The sequence below is a fragment of the Acomys russatus genome, chromosome 4 (genome assembly GCF_903995435.1).
Source record: "Acomys russatus chromosome 4, mAcoRus1.1, whole genome shotgun sequence".
NCBI classification, from domain to species: domain Eukaryota; kingdom Metazoa; phylum Chordata; class Mammalia; order Rodentia; family Muridae; genus Acomys; species Acomys russatus.
This window is the reverse complement of record NC_067140.1, coordinates 66,788,672-66,809,404: the sequence shown is the minus strand read 5'-3', so window position 1 is coordinate 66,809,404 and position 20,733 is coordinate 66,788,672. Positions and strand designations below refer to the sequence as shown.

General features: G+C 40.4%; 1 protein-coding gene across 2 annotated transcripts in view; it reads right to left on the bottom strand.

Moving 5' to 3' along the window:
• Atrn (attractin) overlaps nt 1–20,733 on the bottom strand; it is a 112,648-nt gene that overhangs the window by 72,918 nt on the left and 18,997 nt on the right. For both annotated transcript variants that reach the window (XM_051144644.1, XM_051144643.1), the window contains exons 2-6: nt 15,817–15,900; nt 13,654–13,767; nt 6,717–6,845; nt 5,476–5,681; nt 4,033–4,201 (exon numbers count right to left, since the gene is read on the bottom strand). In XM_051144644.1, coding sequence (XP_051000601.1) covers nt 4,033–4,201; nt 5,476–5,681; nt 6,717–6,845; nt 13,654–13,767; nt 15,817–15,900 — 702 coding nt within the window. The remainder of the gene's footprint in view (nt 1–4,032; nt 4,202–5,475; nt 5,682–6,716; nt 6,846–13,653; nt 13,768–15,816; nt 15,901–20,733) is intronic.

Here is a 20,733-nt window from a genome sequence, read left to right as displayed (position 1 = left end):
AAGGCCAGTTGGGGGCTTTCTTTCCCTTTCTGAGCTAGAAGGTTTTTCACCCCAGCATCTGGTTCCTGAGTCTTTATTGGTAAAACAGAATGATCTGGGATTTTCATTTAAAACAACAGATGCATAGTACCTGAGCAGAAGTAACCAGCCTAGTGGCAAAACATATATTAGTATAAATGGGTTATCTTAAGTTATGAGCTAGTCAGAGAAGAATCTAGCTACATGGCCTAGGTATTTGAAAATATATTTGAGTCTCACAAGTTCTGGGAGCTTAGGGCCAGAAAGAAAAAACACCACCTGCTTCCCCTTTCTCTGAGTGCCACCAGGCCTCCCCACTAAGGGGAAGTGGCCAAATAGGGGGCACCAGAGTTCATGTCCCTGCTCTCCACACAAACATGGAGAATGTGCTCTCCACTGGCTAGATCTGAATAGGGGGTCTAGGTTTATTGCATGCATTGTCCTTGGTTGGTATAGCAGTTTGTGCAGGTCCCCCTGGGTCCAGATCCACCAGCCTTGATGGTCTTCTTGTAGGGCTGCTAGACCCTCTGGGTCCTTCAATCTCCCCATTCTTCCATACTACTTTCACCTGGAGTCCCAGTATCAAGTCCCAGCATCTGTTCCAATCCCCTGCTGAGTGAAGACTCTCAGAGGACATCCATATTAGGCAAATATCCAATTATAAATGAGTATATACCATGCATATCTTTCTGGGTCTGGGTTACCTCACTCAGGATGATCATTTCTAGTTCCATCCATTTGCCTGCAAATTTCAAGATTTCCTTGTTTTTAATAGCTGAGTAGTATTCCATAGTGTAAATGTACCACAGTTTCTTTATTCATTCTTCCACTGAGGGACATCTAGGTTGTTTCCAGAATCTGGCTATTTAGAATAAGGCTGCTATGAACATAGTTGAGCAGATGTCCTTGTTGTGTGGTGGAGCATCTTTCAGGTATATTCCAAGGAGTGGAACAGCTGGGTCTTGAGGTAGCCCTATTCCCAATCTTCTGAGAAAGAGCAGGATTGATTTCCAAAGTGGTTGTACAAGTTTGCATTCCCACCAGCAATGAAAGAGTGTTTCCCTTTCTCCACATCCTTGCCAGCATGTGCTGTCATTTGAGTTTTTGATCTTAGCCATTCTGATGGGTGTAAGATGAAATCTCAGAGTCATTTTGATTTGCATTTCTCTGATGACTAAGGATGTTGAGCATTTCTTTTAAGTGTTTCTCAGCCATTTAATATTCCTCTGTTGAGAATTCTCTGTTTAGCTCTGAACTCCATTTTCTAATTGGGTTAATTGGTTTGGTGGTATTTAATTTCTTCAGTTCTTTATATATATTGGAAATTAGCCCTCTTTCAGATGGAGGGGTGGTAAAGATCTTTCCCAGGCTGTAGGCTGTCACTTTGTTCTGTTGACCGTATCCTTTGCCATACAGAAGCTTTTCAGTTTCATGAGGTCCCATTTATTAACTGTTGACCTAGCACTGGGCTGTTGGTGTTCTGCTCAGGAAGTTGTCTCCTGTGCCATTGGTGAGACTTTCTATTCTTTCATTTCTTTTGTGTAAGTGCAGCTGCTCATTGTAGTATTTTAAGATGGCTACCTTTAAATTCCTTGTCAGACAATTCTAATGTGCCTCTGGTTTTCATTCAAGTTGAGATTGCATTAGCTTTTGGGTGGGCAAGCTTTGTATGTCATGCCGAGACTCTAGATGTGCTGCTCTATCAGGCCTCTCTGATACCACTCCAGGGGGTGAAGAAGATCTACTTCTTACTTCTATTACTGTCAGCTGAGGGTAGACGTCTACCATTCCCTACAGGCTCACTGCCTCTATAGACGGAAGCTTTATTTCTGCCTGATGAATCTAAAAGTCCTACGTCCCTATTTGGTGTCTCTGGTACTAACCCTAATAGCTGGGGCATCTTACTGTATCCTGGCAAGGACAAACATGCAGGCTCTCCACTGAGACTTTCCTGACATAGATAAGGCTGGGGCTAGATTTCTGTGATATGTGGTTGGCACAGAACATGACCATTGGAAGTTTTGTCTGTCTAAATCCTTGGACTAAAGAGAGAACACAAGCTTTTCTGGAAGATCTTGCTTTTTACATTTTTTTTTATTCTTATGAGATGTTAAGACATAATTGCAGGCCCTGTTATGTGCAAGGCAACAGTACTACCATGGGCTACATTCTAAGTCTTTTCCTTAGAGCTTTTTTTTTCCCTTGTACCTATCAGTATTCCCAAATTGCAAATGTCCTCAACAGTAAGCTTAAAATACACTGCAAAAAGACAAGCCTCAGGACTAACTGCCTTGTTGTTGACTGTGCACAGAAGTGTATAGCCATGTTGTTTTCCACTCCGTTTAGTTTCTCTTGTTTGTTTTACATTCAGTAGTCAAGGTTTTTTTTTTTTTTTTTAACTATAGTTAGCATTTTTTTTTAAAAAAAAATTCTTAGGCCAGCAAGATAGCTCAGAGCAAAAAAGCGCTTTGCTTCCAAGTCTCATGAGCTGGGCGTGACCCCTGAGTGAGTCTGACCTACAGGGTGGAAGCAAAGTCACTCTCTGACCACACAAGCACTAAGGCACAGGAGTTCTCACACACATGCATAGAAAATTAATACATAAATGTAAAAGAGATATTTAAATTTTTCTATATGATTCAAAAGATTCCTCTTTCAATATTCCTTTTCCAAAGCAGTATCATTGTGTTTATTTATATGTATCCTTCCACATTTGTCTTCAATAGTGAAATCATTGTTAAAATTGTTACCTTTGATCATCGCATTTCTGAGTTTGTTTAGTAGACTGTTCTTTCACACTGTACATCACTTTCTTGTCATTTCACTTGTTTTAGAATATTAGAGCTTTCATCAATTTTATAAAGCTCTTTCGGTGTCCTAAATGACTTTGTGTGTTTCAATGACTATACCTGGGGTGATTAAAAAAACTATATGTGCTGATTTGAGTGAGAGTGGCCCCAACAGGTTCATATATTTGAACACTTGGTAGAATTGTTTGAAGAAAAATTAGGAGGTTGTTGGGGGAGATTTGTCACCTGGAGCTGGCTCTGACATTTCAAAAGCCCATCAGATGTATCTCAGCTACTGCTCCAGCGCTAGGTCTCCTGCAGCCGTGCTCCCTGCCATGATGCTCACAGACTCACTGAAACTGTGAGCAAGCCCCTTGTTTCTATTATAACTGCCTTGATCATGGCGTCTCTTCAAAGCAACACAACAGTAACAAAGACACTATACTGAACTACATAGTCCCACTCACTTTAGGATGAATGCTAACAGAAAATGCACACACACACACACACACACACATTTTTTGAAACAGGGTTTCTTTGTGTAGTCTTGACTATGCTGGACTCACTTTGTAGACCAGGCTGGCCTTGAACTCACAGAAATCTGCCTGCCTCTGCCTCCCTGAGTGCTGGGATTAAAGGCGTACACTACCACGCCCAGCTGATAATGTATATTCTAGCTTCACAAATGCACAAAAGGACTTAGACAAAGGCAATTTAGCACTAATCAACTATAAACTGAAATCATCTGTCATATGAAAATTATAATTAATTCAATAAAAAATTAAAGTAACCCTTATATATAAGCTACTATACCTAAAGCAAAATATCAGAGAAAGTATCTTAAAAAGATAAATTATTCTAATCATGACAATGAATTCTTTGGGGCTCTCAATTTTAAAACATCAACATACACCAAGAAGTTTAGAAAACTATTCCCAAAGTTTAAACAAACATTTTTCCTTGGTAATTACTTATGATTTCTGTCATTTTTATTACTTTTACACTATAGTATCTCAGGGTGGAAACCTAAGCTTCACTTACCGAGCTGGTGATGGCTCTGGGTCAAATACCTGAAACTCATGCACAGAATAAAGGAGAAATGCAACTTCACAAAGTCGTCCTTTGATCTCCACTTGCACACCATGGCACACACCCTCCCCCAGCCCCCTTCATATAAACACTCAGTAATAATAATAACAAAAATTTTAATTATAAAACCACTTACGCTAAAACCATGCTGTAATCTGAATGGTTGAACATATATCCACCAACAACCCACATTATATTTCCATTGACCACAGCTTTGTGGGAGGCTCTGGGGAGCTTTACATCAGAATATTCCTCTCGCGTCCAAAACGACTGGTTAGCTGGCACAGGAACTGAACATCCAGGACCTAATAATAATAATAATAATAATAATAATAATAATAATAATGATAATGATAATGATAATGATAATGATAATGATAATAATAATAATAGCTTCACAAAATGCAGCCTGAAAGTTTATAGTATTCCAAGTTCTAATCTAAATATAAAGAATAGTATCTCCTTTAGCATTTAAGTATCAAAACTCTTTAACCTGTGAGGTTTTTAAATTTTTTAAATGTGTATAGGTGTTTTTCTTGTGTGCATGACTATGTACCACTTGCCTGCCTGGTACCCACTGAGGCCAGAAAAAGGCACTGGATCTCTTGGAACTGGAATTAGAGATGTTGTGAGCTGCCATGCGGGTACTGGAGATCAAACCTGGGTCCTCTGGAAGAGCAGCCAGTGGCCTTAACTAATAAGCCATCTGTTCGGCAACGAACCCATTTTTTAATTTACTGAAGATACTACCCAAAACCAATCATTCCCTAATAAAATTTAACACCACACATTTTCTGATGACTTGGCAATATGCAGGCTAAATGGTTTAATAGTAAAATCTTGCATAAGTACCTCTTAGGGGAAAGGGCAGAGCAAGGGGTTATTAATTCAAATAGAAAAGGCCTTAGGGTTAAAATATAATGACAGATCAAAAATCTACCTTCTGGTAAACCTAGGAGCTGAACGGGTGAAAGAAACAAAGAGAATTTCAGCCTCTACTTCGACATCTGAAAGGGGAAGGTATTCAAATATGCCAACTAGTAATTCCTTAAGAACTCAACAAACTAAAAACATTTAAATGAGCACTTTCTTTCAAAATAAGAAGGTCCTAAGAAGATAAATATAGAAAGAAAAATCACTAAACCAAGGACGTCTGTTCCTCAAGACTGTGAGGAACCCCTACTACTTCACTGCTAAGCCGTTTGTGCGGTGACAGCTGCAAGACTCTAAACGGTGCTGACGTTCTCTGAACACAAGCAAGTTTTCCTAGGAAACAGCGCAATTCCAGTTCTTGTCTACCTCTCAGCTTGGTGCTCTGCTTCTCTAGGATGAGACCATGTTTCCTAGGGCTCAAGAATGAGTTGCAAAGGACTTGTCCAAATGTTCCACAATTCAAAGGACATCAATAGCAACCACATACGGGTAAAATTTAAAGAAGCTGAATAAAGGGAGGTAAACGCTTAAATGCCATCTGATACATGATTAATATAAAGCGTGCAGCTGCTAAAACGAGTTCTCTTACAGTTCACTAAACTATGACTTCCTGTGAGTGAAAGGACCCTGAAAAGGTAGCTCCTACCCTGCCAGTGGGGGGAGCAGGAGCACCCTCTGATGTCACTGGCATTACAGATGCCTCGGTGAGGAAAGCCGCAGTTGTCTGTACAGTGAGGAATGTCGCAGGATTCCCCTTTCCAGTTCTCAGAGCATTCACACTCAACAGTGCTGCTGCTGTTCCTGCTCTTACATTCTCCGCGGCCTGAGCAATTATTTGGACACATGTCAAAGCTACAAAGACAGGAGAAAACTAAGTCAACAAAAGCAACACTTCAACTACTGCACAACTTCCTCCTACACAGTTTAAGGGTCTGACTGTCTTCGGTTCATTTGCAAGTATCACTACAGGACTTACCAGTTAGCCCAAGTCTGCTCACTGAGCTCTGTGTAGCTAGAGCCCGAGGTTTAAGTACAAACATCAAATCAACCCTGCTGGATTCACATGTGAGGAGGTAAGAATAAATAACTCAGAAAGCTGGAAAGTTACAAAATATTGGAGATGTGTGCAAAATCGCTCAGACTTGACTCAAAGCTGAAAACCAGGATCCTACTCTTTCTGGCAGCTCATTAGTAATGAGTTCTACAAAAGTGCCCAATCCATGCTAGGAAACAGGGAGGAAAGGGATCCCATGAGCTGCTAGCGTAGTCACGGCACACATTTCTCTGTAGAGTTTCTGAGGATTAACAGAATTTAAGATTACTTTGCAGTGATGTCATCAGAGGACTCTAGTGACTTTTATCAGCTCATTTCAGATGCAGAAGAGCAGTTAACTTCATGTACAAGTTTAACCGTCTCTAAACATGACTTAAGATAACAGTATTGATACATTTTGAAATGACATAGTTCAGACTTTATAAAGGAGGGCATTAGTGATCTATCATAGCAGTTCAAGAATATAGATTTCTTCTACTACTGATTATTGCTGAGACACTACTTGTCTTTATTAAAGTCCCTCAGTAAGACCCCTGACATTTTCTTCCAGCAGCAGGAAGAAAGCTTCTCTCTTCAAGGAGATGATCAGTGACAAGATCTAGGCACTGTGGCCCCAACCACCAGGGCCGACATTTATCTACGCTTTTAGTTCTTAGTTCCTAAATCCTAAAATGAGAAGAAAAATAGTGCCTACCTATCACTGAATACTTAAAAGAACTTAAAAAAAAAGTCTATATTTAGCAAGTTGCTTAACTTGTTGTAAGCCCCCCAATATTTTAGCATTACTGAAAGTCCTTTGAATAAGATCACAAATACTAAATCTAATATCTTACTTGTAAGTGATATTAAATCCAGTCAGATTATAAGCAGCATCACTGAAAAAGTGCAGCAGTGCATAACCTGAGGTGACTGTGACCTCTGGGGCCGTCTCATTGCCATCTCTTTCAGGAACAATGAGGCCACTGAAATGTAAACACAGACCAAGTTACAGCAATTTCAACAAAATGCATCTATACAGCTTTCAACCTGAGCTCGTCAGCTCTGGATCTGCTGAGGAACAGCCCTGAGCCTGCTGTGCTTCCTTTATTCCGTTATTGCTGCTGCTGTTTGTGTCTTCTTGCTGCTCTTTATTCTAACACAGGCTCTAAACATAACTCTAGCTGGCCTCAAGCCCACAGACCCGCCTGCCTCCGCCTTCTGAGGGCTGGGATTACAGGCATGTGCTACCAAGCCCAGCTTCTAGAAGGATTTGAAATCAATGACTTTGTTTTTTTTTTCTTTTAGTATAAAGCTTTTTATGATACTCTCAAGTCTCTACAATCACATAAATAACAAGCTTTATGAACTGATAACTGCCACGTATATACAGTTTAAAGAGAAAATATCTTATATATCTTATGTTTATTTACTAATATTTATCCTACATTATTATGTTTTGATATAAGTAATTTTATAAATAAATGCTTTATATAAAAACATAAATTAGAAAGTGAACTGAGTCTATAATCCTTATGCTATGAGCTTTCAGATACATTTTCTTTGCTCAATTGGTAGCACACATTTTATGTTCTACTTTACAAATAATACACAAGCATTTCTGTCACCGAAGGTTCCAAAAGCTCTCCCTAGGATCTCAAATACGAGCACAGCAGGTAATAGCTGAAGTACTGGATGCTAGTTAATTCATGTAAGGTAAACAGTTACTGGATCAGCAAATGTCTCAAGATGTCTGATCCATTATACCACACCAAGTTGTTTTCCAAAAGACACATGCTGAATTGAAGGCTGGGAGTGGTAGCACGGTCTCAGCACTGGGAAGGCAGACACACAGAGACCTCTGTGAGTTTGAGACCAGCACGTTACACAGCGAGTTCCATGTAAATATGTACATGTGTATGAAAACCCGATATCTCAAAACAGAAGGAAAATGTCCACACTCACCTCACCTTACCAACAGCAAGGAAGATTATGATAGTGGTCTTGCTAATTCAACTAATGACGCACTCCCGAGGCGGATACTTGCTCCTATCTTTTTCACCATGATCAACTTACTACAACCATACCAGTAGTCACATTCAGGCAATGCCAAAGGCCACGTCATTTGCTCCACACACACAACTTTACCCAGCGGATAAACATCTTCTCTTCTACTACTCTTTTCCTCCCACTCACTCAATCCCTAATTCTCTCAATTTTTCTGAAGGTTATATCAGGTAAATTCCTACTTGAGGGCTATGACCCATATCTTAAATGTTCATTGACTGGTTTGTAAAAGAAATACTTTCTCATATATACACAGAAAAACAAAGACTCCTGCTACAGCACAATTCAGACAGCAGCTGATTAAAAATCATCTAATGGCTCATTTACAGAAGTTGATTAAAGGAGTCATTACAAATCTGCAAAACTAACAAGGAGCCCATGAAGACAACAGGTAGAGTACAGGGGGCACACAGCAAAACAAGTGGCCTAGTGTACCTGTACATTTATGTGAACTTAGGTGAGTGAACATGAAAGTAGCTAGAAGAGTACATAAGCAGGGAAGAAAAATGAGAAGAGTATGGGGTTTTTTCATTTAATGTGTGTGTGTATGTGAAGATGTATGTACGTATGCATGTTATCTGTGCTTCGTGTGTGTGTGTGTGTGTGTGTGTGTGTGTGTGTGTGTGTGTGTAGTGAAGTAGTTTTGGTTTCTTTAAAAACTCAGTTACATCTTTTTGTTTTAATCCCAAGTGTGGGATATGGGGCTGGTAAGTGTCTCCTGGAGGCTTGGAAAAGGGTGTGGCCTTTGCCAGCTGATAACAGCCTCCTGAAGCTCAGACAGGAGCATGGTCTTTGCCAGCTGAGACAGTCGAACTCTGAGGACTCTAGAGGAATAAAAACCAGAGCCGAGAGGCACAGAGGATGCTCCAAGGAGGAAGAAAGCTGTTGCTGACTTGTCCTACTGCAGAGTTTGCTGTTTGCTGGACTGCTGGCTATCCTGATGACTCAGATTGGTATTGCCCCAAAGAACCCTAATCAGCAGGAACTGAGTATAAAGAGGTCTACGTCCCCTGTCCCTTCTAAACATTTTTCTCTCCTACCTGGTGTTGAGGGTTTAGAAGGGAAAAAGAGGTATAAGAAAACCCACATAAATAAAGTAAAAACTACATGCTACAGGGTGCATATGTGAGTATGGTAGAGGCAGAAGTTGCTATCAGGTGTCTTCTTCAATCACTCTCCACCTTTTTCTTTTTGGAGACAAGAGTTTCACTATATAGTACTGGCTGGCCTGGAACTCACTGTACAAACCAGGCTGGCCTTTAACTCTCAGAGAGCTACCTACCCTGCCTCGAGTGCTGGAATTCACGCACGTGCCACCACATGGCCCATCTCGTTTTTTGAGTTAGGATCTATCATTGAACCTGAGCTCACTGATTGGCTAGACTGGCTGGCCGGCAAGCCCCAGGGATTCTCTTGTCTCTGCCTCCTCAGCACTGCAACCACACCTGGCTTATGCACGTACTGGGAATCTAAACTCAGAGCTTCATGCCTGTGTAGTAAGCGATTGAACAACTGAGCCACCTCAGTTAGTCTGAAGATAGAACCTAGGAACTACAAGACAATGACAGCACTTGAGGGCTTACAGAACACTGATACATTGTCTACTATGTATTCAATTAATAAAAGAATATAAACAAACAAACAAAAAGCACTGCCTACACGGGGCTCATGGTCTGCATGCTTTGCCCAGTGAGCCACCTATCTAGCCTTGGAATCACCTTCGAAAATCACAGAACTAATTATTTTCCTCAGAAACCTGAAACTCAGCAATACTGTCCCAGGCTAACATGAAATCTCTGAATGCATCTGAGGCACTACCTAACTTCACCAACTGTACTGTGTAAATTTGCTAGTGTAGTCAGACAAAACACCTAATAAAAACAACTTATGGACTAGGTGGAGGCATATGGGGAGGTGGCTTCACTGAGCTTAAGTTCCTCAGCTCACAGCAGTTAGCAGCATACAGGCAGAATCTGTTAGTTTTCTCCCATTTCCCCTTTAATTCATCCTGGCCCCCAGCCTATGAAAACCCAGCCAGCCCATACTGAGGGTGAGTCCCTGTGGTAGGTTGAATGAGATATACCCCAAAATTCTCTGATATATGAATAGTCAGGCCCCCACTTGGTGGTTGTTTAGGAAGGATTAGGACAAAGAGTGTCACTGGGGTTGGGTTTGAGGTTTCAAAAGCCTCCTGCCATCCCCAATATGCCCTCTCTGCCTCCTGCTTGCAGTTCAAGACATGAGCTCTTAGCTGCGCTTCTCCTATCTACCACCTGCTACCTCTGCTCTACTTATTCTTGTGGAACTATAAGTTGCCTTGGTCATAAAATTTTATCACAGCAACAAAGAAGTCACTAATATAGTCCCCGAGCCTAGCTAGTGACTCTACAGATATAGCGTCTTAAACTCTAGGTACTTCTCAATCCAACCAAGCTCCACACAGTTAGCCATCACATCTGGTCATCCTCAGATTGGCATGTCTCTTTCCTTCCGAGACTATAAGCTCCTCCAAGGGCCAGAAGAGGTAGAAAGTAAGGAAGACTCTAAGGTCAAGAATCCGATCCTGGTGAGAGGTTGGGCCTGGTGAAGAAGGGCCCACTGTGTGAAAGAAGACTGATCTGAGCAGTTTCAATGAGGTTCAAACGTTTCATCAATATTTGACTTTAAAAAAAAAAAATAATATGCAATTAAGAGCACTGGCTGCTTTCTTCGTAAAGACCTGGTTTCAATTCCTGGCACCTACACAGAGGCTCACCCCATCTGTAACCCCAGTTTGATGGTATCCAATGCCCTCTTCTGGCCTCCACACACACCAAGCACTAGGCATGCAAGAGGTACACAGACATACATATAAGCCAAACACACACACACACACACACATGCACACATGCTACTAGGGTTAGAAGTATGAACCACACACAGTTTGATGTTTAAAGTACTTGTATGATCTATTCAAGTTCTTACAACGGCTCAGACAGGACCCACACTAAAAGTAAGTTATCTTCTGACTGCTCTTGGGTTTCTCTTATTTGTTATCATGTGCCCTAGATGAACTATCTGTGGCCAGGCTGTCTCTACTCTGGATGTGTTGATTCTTCTATCCAACATATCCCTGGTACAATGGCAATCCTGAGAAAACCACTGTAACCTACGACAGTAGGGGGATTGTGTTCTGTTTGTAAATACAGCAGATTTCAGCTGGGGATGTAACTCACTGGTAAAATGCCTGCCTAGCATGCACAAAGCTCCAGGATGGGCTCTCAGTACCAGAACATTTTTTAAAGAGATGTGTCAATTTTTATTTATGTGCATGAGTGCTTTGCTTACTTGTGTGTGTCTGGTGCCTGCGTAGGTCAGAAGAAGGCATCAGAGCCCTTGGAGTTGCGGATGGTTACACACTACCATGTGGGTTCTAAGAGTTGAACCAAGGTCTTCTGCAGAACAACAAAGACTCTAAACAGCTTAAACAACACTCCAAACCCACACCACACATTCTTAAGTGACAGACATTATCACTTTAGTGATAGATAAAGTGTTTGGCACTAGCAGATCTTAAAGGTTTTCAGGTGGGTTTTTTAGTATATTATTTTACTATAATTTTATAAAATTAACACACAAATATGCCATAAGTCAAGGTTTTTGATTTTTTTGATGCAGGGTCTCACCATGTAGCTATGCCTGGTCTGGAACTCATGTGGACCAGGCTGGCCTCAAACTCAGATCTAAATGCCTCTGCCTCCAGAGAACTGGGACTAGGGGTGTGTGCCACCATGCCCAACAACAGGTTAAGTTTTAATAGCTAATCAGTTCATGCTCTTGGTTAACCAACACTCTGTACATATACGTTCTCTCAAACGTCCTTGCTTAGGACAGTTTACAGCCCACTTATTCTTGCTGTTGATAAGAGATTTTTATGCCTATTTATCAAATACATAGTTCAAGTAAACTCTACGTACAACTGTTTGGCTCATATTCATATAAAGGATATGGCTAGCTGACTCAAAGGCCAGTCACATAAAAGGGGCTCCAGGAATTCTGATTAACAAGTGCAGTAGTAGATGAATTCCTAAAACGTGGTGTCCTAATAATATCATACTCTGTTTTTGTGCTTCAGTTATAGTTTGAGGTGCCTCTTGCCATAATGCAAGGTATATTCCAAATGCTAGATATATACATGCTTAACACATGGCCAAAACCATTTTAAATGCTTAGGACAGCCTGCTCTTTACCTCCATTAAATGCAACATTTAAGTTCTCAGTTCAAATAATTATTGGAGTGCTATAGGAGGGAAAAAGGTGAAAAGCTGGTTTCCTGATCTGGCCTCTGCCTCCTTGTGTACTACTGAGTCCTTCCTTCAATATGTGACATTCGAGCAGATTTGAAGAACAGAGTAATATTTACTGAACTGATTTCTTTTTAAAGTGACCTAACAGGAGTCAGTGAGATAGCTCAGCCAGTGAAAGCATTTTCCTGGAAGCCTAGTAATCCAAGCTCAATCCTTGGAATCCCTGTAAAGGTAGAATGAGAAAACTGACTCCACAAAGTTGTTTTCTGATCTCCATATGTGTACACATGTGTCTTCCCCCAACACACACATAGTACTAATAAGCTTTCAGAAAATTTAGAGTGCCAGGCATGGTGACGAATGCCTTTAATTCTAGTACTTGGGAGGCAGAAGCAGGTGGTCTCTGTCAGTTCAACCTCCTCCACAGAGTGAGTTCTAGGCCATTAAGTCAAGGAACTAAAATGTTTGAAGGAAAGAAATCTAGAAATGGAGCTAGAAAGAGATTTCAGCAGTTAGAGCACTTGCTGCTCTTGCAGAGGACCAGAGTTGATTCCCAATACTCATGTCAGGCAGCTGAGACTCTCCTTGACTCCGGCTCCAGGGAATAGGCCACAGCAAACAACAAAGAGAACTTGTCTCAAACAAGATGGAATGTAACGACTAACGTGAAGCTGTGCTCCCACTTCACATGTAAACCAGGGTACATACACATACAAACACACACATACACACACATGTGTGCGCACACACACACACATATCATACACACATATACATTGTAGACACACTCAAAGATCATTTAAAAACTAAAATAGCAAAAATTCTGTACAACCCATATAACTGACAAAATTACATTGTATTTAATTACTACTACAGATGTACTGGGGAGGGATTCACAAAACAAAAACAACAAGTTCCTCATTCTCAACAGGTAATCACTGTTTATGTATAGTCTTCCAAAAAGCTTCTCCCATCCCTAATAATAAATATACCCAAATACATAAACACACACAGAGAAATAACTATATACATTCAACAAGTTATTCCTAAAGGCCTATGCAATGAAGTATATACAGTATATAAGATAGGCATGGCTTCTGATTTAAATTTGTCACAGAAATATTATTCAATATGGTCTAAATTTTTTAATGTAAATTTCACCACCACTACCACCACAAACAGTACCTGAAACAAGTCAAGCACAGTGGTACAAGCCTGTATTCCTAGCACTTGGAAGGTGGAGACAGGAGGACTTGAGGTTCAATGCTAACTTTGGCGACATAGTAGCATACACAGAAAATGATCCAGTACATAAAAACCAAGTGAAGAGCTCATACTTACTCCATGAGATAAATGTTACAGAATAATACAGGTAAATGGAATACAGACTCCATCCTGGAGATACACTTAAAGTCAGAGACCAGGTGATGGCTGGGCTTACCTAAAGGCAGCAATCAGAGGTGCGTAAATTGAGTCACCATCATAAACATATAAATGGTCCCAGCTACATTCTGTAGCAAAATGATTGAAACGAAGTCTCATTATTCTATTTGGCCTAGAAAAATAGAGTAATTTATAATAATCATCATAGCAATAACTACTAAAAACAGGCTTTAGAGAATTTATAATGAGAAAAATACACAATATAAACACATGTAGACATAAACAGCATTCCTGCATTTGTCAGAGACCTATTTAGCATTTGCTATGTATTAAGAGAACACTAAACATGCCGTGCGAAACAAGGGAAACGCGGACTCTGACTTCAGGGGCCTTATACGAATGTTTCCAGCCCTGATTTTATCATTTAACAACACAAGCCCTTCAGCGTCTGCTTTCCTTTCCTTACTCATCTTTCTTAAGGTTTCATAATACACCACTTTAAAAAAACACATTTTCTAAATTTACTTGCTTCTCTGCCTTTTCATGGCCTCATACCCAAAAATCCCAGCTTAAGGAAACTTATTTATCAACTCTGACGTAGACTGAATACAAAGAAGACTAAGATGTCCTGCAGAAAGTCACCCCAATGGGCAGTGGTTCCAGTCCTGGTCCCCCTCATCACTTCTCATGACACTGGGATAATTTCAGCAGCTGCATCAGCAATTTTCCCCTCTGCGTCCACATTCCCAGTCTTCCCACAATTGCTAACTTCCAATCATTACCTCAGACCTGCCAGACCCAGCTCCATATTTTACTATGCTTAGCATCTAGACAAAAATCCCTGAAATTTTCCAAAATAGATAAACCTATCAATTTTCCTCCCAAATATTTAACTTTTCCCTCTCATCTGGAACTGTCCCAATCGTATTTAAGCTTGCTTATGTATCACATATTTTTAAAAAAATAACAAAAAAAAAAGATCTGTTGTAGCCAGATTTGTGAAACTAAGGAGATTTGTGAAATCTTATACAATGCTATTCTTAAATTTTCTTTAAATAAAAGGATTTTTTTTTCTACAAAAAAATTATATTTATGACCAGGGATGTAGCTCAGTTTGTAGAGTGCTTGCCTAGCATGCATTCAGCTCTCAAGTTTGACCCCAGCACCACATAAAAAAACTGAGTGTGGTGGTACAAGCCTATAATACTAGTCCTCAGAAGTGAGAGGCAGGAGGACTGTCGTAAGCGCAAAGCCAGCCTGGTCTACTCAGTGAGCACCATGCCAGGCAGTGTTTTCCAGTGTGAGCCCAGCTCAATAAAAACAAAAAGGCTTTTCTGCTAATATGTAGTAGGTTATAATTGTTGCTTCTAAATGAATTAATAAATAATATTTCTTGTTTTTAGTATCTAAAGTGGCAAAAAGTACAGAGACACAACAAATAAACAAGAGTTATTTGGAATCTTTGAAATTTTGTTCAGAGACTAAAATGCTTTGGCAATGCTGCCTTAAATGACAGGCACAGAGGAGGAGATAAGCAAAAAGACAGGCAGCTGGACAGACAAGAGGGTCAGGGAAACAGGCAACGGGAGTTGTTCTGATGGCTGACTTACTGTTTTGCCAATAATAAAAGTTAATACTCAGAAAAAAAAATGACACAATAGCATTATTATATAAAGATTGAAGCAAGTCATTAAAAATAATTTTTAAACTTTTAGAATTAAAATATGTAAAATTCTGGTATATACAATACATTCATAACATTAAGTCAACTTGGAACTTAAAAAAATTAAGGGTTCATTTAACAGTAGAGTACTTGCTTATCAAAGTTGTAGGTTCAATCCCCAGGACTCAAAAAAGAAATTTTCTTTTTAATTTTTTTATTTTATTATTTGTGTGTTTGTGCAAAAGTGGGACGGTCAGAAGACAACTTCAAGGAGTCAGTCTTCCACTGTGGGATCCAGGGATTAAACTCCCGCCACCAGACTTGCTCAGCAAGCACTTTACCCACTGAGCCATTTCTGTGGCCCCAAAAGTAAATTTTAAAAAGCAACCAACTTTCCAAATGAAAAACTATTGATAAGAGGCAGAGGTAGCAAGATCAAAATTCAAGATGAGCCTGAGTTACACAGTATCAAGAAACAACAGTAACACACACTTAAGTACTTTATGCGACACTGAGCTCTTATAGTAAGTTAAAATAAAGTCAGCCATTATTACTTACTGTCCTTCAATAAGCCATGTGCACTTCGTTTTATATTTGTAATTCCCAGGTCCATCTGTTACAAATCCAGAAGTTCCAGTTAATCTAAAATTTTAAAAAAGGAAATTTTCAGTTAGTCAAGATTTCATACAGTATTATCTTTCTTGGTTGTAAACACAATACAAATTATTCAGATAAAGACAGCAGTGTGTACTACAACTAGGAGAGATTGACTGGACAACTACATCCAAACTGGATGAAATAAGTATCTGTCACACAAATAAAAGGATACAAACACTCAAAGCAATAGGAATAAGCAACTTTAAAAACCTAAATCACTTTAGTTATGAAAGGAAAAATTATACTTCATACTGGAAAAACAGCCACAAAAGCCAGGAGTGGTCTGGCTCATGCCTGTGATCTGAAAATGTACAAGCTGTGGCAAGAAGACCACAGCCTAAGCTACCTGGACAGCTCCAGACAGCCTCGGCTACAGGGTGAGACTATGTCTCAATAAATGAATGAATGACTGGATGATTTAAAAGCCACTAATACTTTATAAAGGTTTTAGACTCTTAATTAAAAAGCTAAAACTACATAACCATAGTTCCAAGAAAAATACAGGTAAACAGCAACACAGAAGACAGCAGTGGTGGATCACAACACCAAAAGACCCATCCAGGCTCATGGTGTCTGAAGTGACAGGCCACTAAATAAACACTCTGCCCTAGCAATAAACATCAGAACCTATATATCTAACTCAAAGGAGTGCCTGAATTTTCATACTTTAAATCTGTTCATATCTTAGGCATATCCAGTATCTCACTTATATTTTGACACCACTAATTCTAATGCCTGGTTATCTTCTTCGTGTTTTTATCATTAACATTTTCTTTCTCCTTTGTAAATAAAAATTCTGAACAAAGAAACTAAAGAGATGGCTTGGTGGTTAAGACCACTGTTTGCTCTTCCAGAGGACCTAGGTTCAATTCTCAGCACCCACATGGCAGCTCACAACCATCTGAAACTCTAGTCCTGGGGATCAGATATCTTCTTCTGACTTTCACAGGCACCAGGCACACACATGATACAAACACACATGTAAGCAAAACATCCATATATATAAGACAAAATAGAATAAAAAAGAAATTTTGCCATATCCTATATCCAAAGCTCAATTTGCTAACTTTTTTTTTCAGGTTAATGTTTAACAGCTCTTTTATAAAAAGAGTATCTTTCCATGTGTGTATTTTCTGTAAGTTATATATTTCTCAACTTACTTTTTTTCTGTTTTATGTCAAGTACCTTTGGCTACATAGGAAATTAAAGACAATAAAAGTGCTAATAATTTCCTCGTTTCCATCCCAGGTCATTTTCTCCTCCTCTTGCATCAGCTGTCAGGCTCTCTAAAATGCATATTTTCATATGATGTGCCCCCCTTCATGTGATGTGACCCTTTCAAGAGTCTGCTGCCAACACTGCTGTTATCCATCCTCAGACAATGAGGATGTTAGCAGACCATCCATGGTCTTCCATTTATTTGCATTAACATCTAAGAGGATATATCTAAAACCCAGCCTCCCTGGTTTGGGAGAATTTGCTTTTGAGAAAAGGTCTCATGTGATGCAGGTTGGTCTCAAACTTGCTAAGTGGCAGAGAATGGCCTTGAACTCCCTTGGTGGGAATTTCGTAATTTTGTTTCTTTAAAAAAACAGAGAAATATTATGAGAATATGTTTTCGTTTTAATCCCAGGTTTGGGGCTAAGAGGCTGCCTCGTGGCAGGTGACTGATTTGCCTACTGCTCTAGCAGGGACATGGTTTTGTCAGCTGCAGATAGTTTCTGTGAGTGTGTGACATTTGGAATTCTGGGAACTTCTCAGAGGATATATAAATGCTAGGGCCCTGAGAGGCAGGGTGGCTGTTGTTGGCTGGTTGGTGGTTGGATGCTGTCGGTTGCTATTTGTCAAGCAGTTGTGCACAAAGAAATGAAAAGAAGAAATTAGATAGCCTGACAGCAAAGCAAACTTGCCTCAAGGAACTCAATACTCCTAATCAGTAGTCTAAATAATTTCGCTCCCTTTCCCATCTTTTTTTCTCTCCTACCAAGTGTTAGTGGGTTAGTAAGGGTGGAGAAGGGAGGAATGAAAGAACAAGAAATCCACAAAGTAGTAAAAAACCCAGTTAAAACTCCTACTTCTACCTCCTGAGTGCTGAGATTATATGTCGGTGACACCCTCCGTAACAGCCTCTCCACTTCTTAATCTCACCATTAACAATCTTTTCCTTTGCCCCACTTGAACCACCCACTCCTCTAGGCCCTGCTACCAACAAAATTTAAATCGTAAACTTCCTATCTGACCACTGTCTCTTTATCTCTGTAGTCTAGATCCTCCCGGGAGACTGGCTAGTAGCCTACTGAACCCTCACTTCTGCTAATCAGCATCCACGCTCTTCTAGTTAAGACCTCACAGTCAGATCCAATTCCCTCAGCTTTCCCTCCTTTCTCTTCTACTGCACTCATATGGTACAGATATCTATGTACCCTGTCAACATCTACTGCACCCCAAAAATGTTAGTCTAAAGCAACCCTGTTTCCTTGTGTCGCTTGCCAATAACTAAGAAATAAATACTTAAGTTCTAATAAACCTAGAAAAAAAATACCTAAAAAGTAATGGCTGAACATGAGGTCCAAAAATGCACACCCCAAAACATATAAGGTAATTTCATAAATTATCAGCAGCCTGATGTTCTGTAATCTTCTGTCATCCCTAACACTTGCCTTCTATATCAAGGTGATTCCCAGGCTGCTATGATTAAACAGACCCATTCTAGCCAGCACAAAGAGGGAAAGAAAACACACCCTCTCCTAGGTCAAACATGAAACGTCTACATATAACCACTAACCGAAAGTTACAAGCATGGATCTACATGTAGAGGAGAACAGAGAAGTTTAGCCACTATCCAAGATGTGGTAACAGGTTCTCCAAAACTCAGGATTCTCCTTCCTAGAAAAGTTGACAACAGCTATAAAAGATAATTAATAATCTTTGTTGCAGCATGTGATCTAATACTTAGATGTGAGAAGAGTGTGAATGACATCTAGGAAATATTTTCTCACTCTTAAGACAGGAAGACATCTAAGTTCCTTGTTCTAGGAAGGACTTGCTGCCAACTAGAGCAGTGAACCTGGTCAGTAGCTTGTCTTCCAGGGACTGCACACCACAGGTCATGCCTTTCCCAGGACAGCCCACAGTTTTGAAGGTTTAAAGGTCCAGACATTTCAATCCAACAAGGGACACCTCTGACAGGCAACCCTTGCTCAAGAGCTCCCCTGGCCAGTGTGCCCTTGGGATCCAGCTATCTTTGTAGCTCCTCTCCAGCACTGTTTACAGGTGTGCACCGTCACACCCAGCTTGTCTGTTAGCTACACAAGCACCTCACTGATTGAGCCATCTCCTGAGCCAACTCCCCAGCACTAGTTTTTAGGAAGCACTTGCTAAGGCAAAAGTCTGGGGCCCAGCTTGGCTGAACACCACCAGAGGAAGGTATTATAAGAAATAAGCAGAATTTTAATGCCAGCACTCAGGAGGCAGAGGCAGACAGATCGCTGAATTCGAGGCCAGCCTGGTCTACAAAGCGAGTCTAGGATAGCCAAGGCTACACAGAGAAACACTGTCTCAAAAAGTGGGGGGAAAAAAAAAAAGCAGAATTGGGTAAAGGGAGCAGTCAGGCTTCTGCAGAGGGAAAGCTCTTGAGCGAGGTCAGAGGTGCCCCACATCAGAACACTAGGGACAATCCCAGAACCTGAAGGGCAGAGAATCTGCAGTTCTGAAGTCTACTTGATGGCATTCTCAACTTCAGAAGAAAAATTAAATTCACTTTTCACAGGTGAAGGGAGAGCTGCCCTTCACCACTGACTCTGATTCTCTCAATACACCTCACCAACATGTCCAGGAATAATGAGTAACAAACTGCCCAAGTCCAGGTCTCTTTTGGGAATACTGCTGGGGACTCTCTGAAGGTCAGACTTGGTCTGACTCTGTCTCTTCTCTAGTTTTTAAATGGCTCCACAGAAGGAATTTTGGAGACCTCCTTCTGTTGTTTTTTTTTTTTTTTTTTTTTTTTTTTTAATAGTTTCAGAAGATTGGCTGTAAATCTTCTTTGAATGTCTGGCAGAATTCTGCTGGGAATCCATCTGGCCCTGGACGTTGTTTTTTTACTCTTTCAATCTCCTCATTTGTTATGCCGGGTCTGTTCAGGTTGTTGGCAAATTCTTGGGTTAGTTTTGGTGGTTTGGCTGAGTCTAGAAATTCATCCACTACTTTTGAGGTTTTCCAACTTTAATGGATTAGAGATTTTTAAAAGTATTACTTTATAAAATTCTGAACTCTCTTTAAATTTTCTTAACTGTGGACTTCTGCAAAATAAAATACAAGTTACACACTTTCTTATTCCAAGAAAGAAGAACTAGGGCACAGTCACAACCAAAGCCCAACAGTGTAGAGTTCAGTGTCAGTCTTCTGGGAACCACAGTCTTCTAAGCTGCAAAGGGCTTGTCATAGCACACATGTGTCTACCAGTCTAGGGAAGCTCCATTTCATATCGGCTGCTGTCCTCGGTGGTCATCCCATGGTACTGGCATCTCTAAAATGCTGGAGTCTCTACAACTAGGCTGCACCTTAACCAATAATTCTCCTGGGCTCTCTTCAAGGACTGGCCCCACCACAAAGCACCATGCCTTAACTTCTCTCTATGAGCCCTCCAATCCCAGGGCTTCAACATCAAACAAGGTTACATAGTCACTGTACCTAGCCTCAGCTGCTTTCCATGACCCCTTCATGCCTTCAAAATCAGTCACCTTGGAGAGTCTTAACACATTACCAAGTTTGGCTGCCAGTAAGAGGTACAGCCTTGTCCCCTCTAGACTCCAGCTTCTG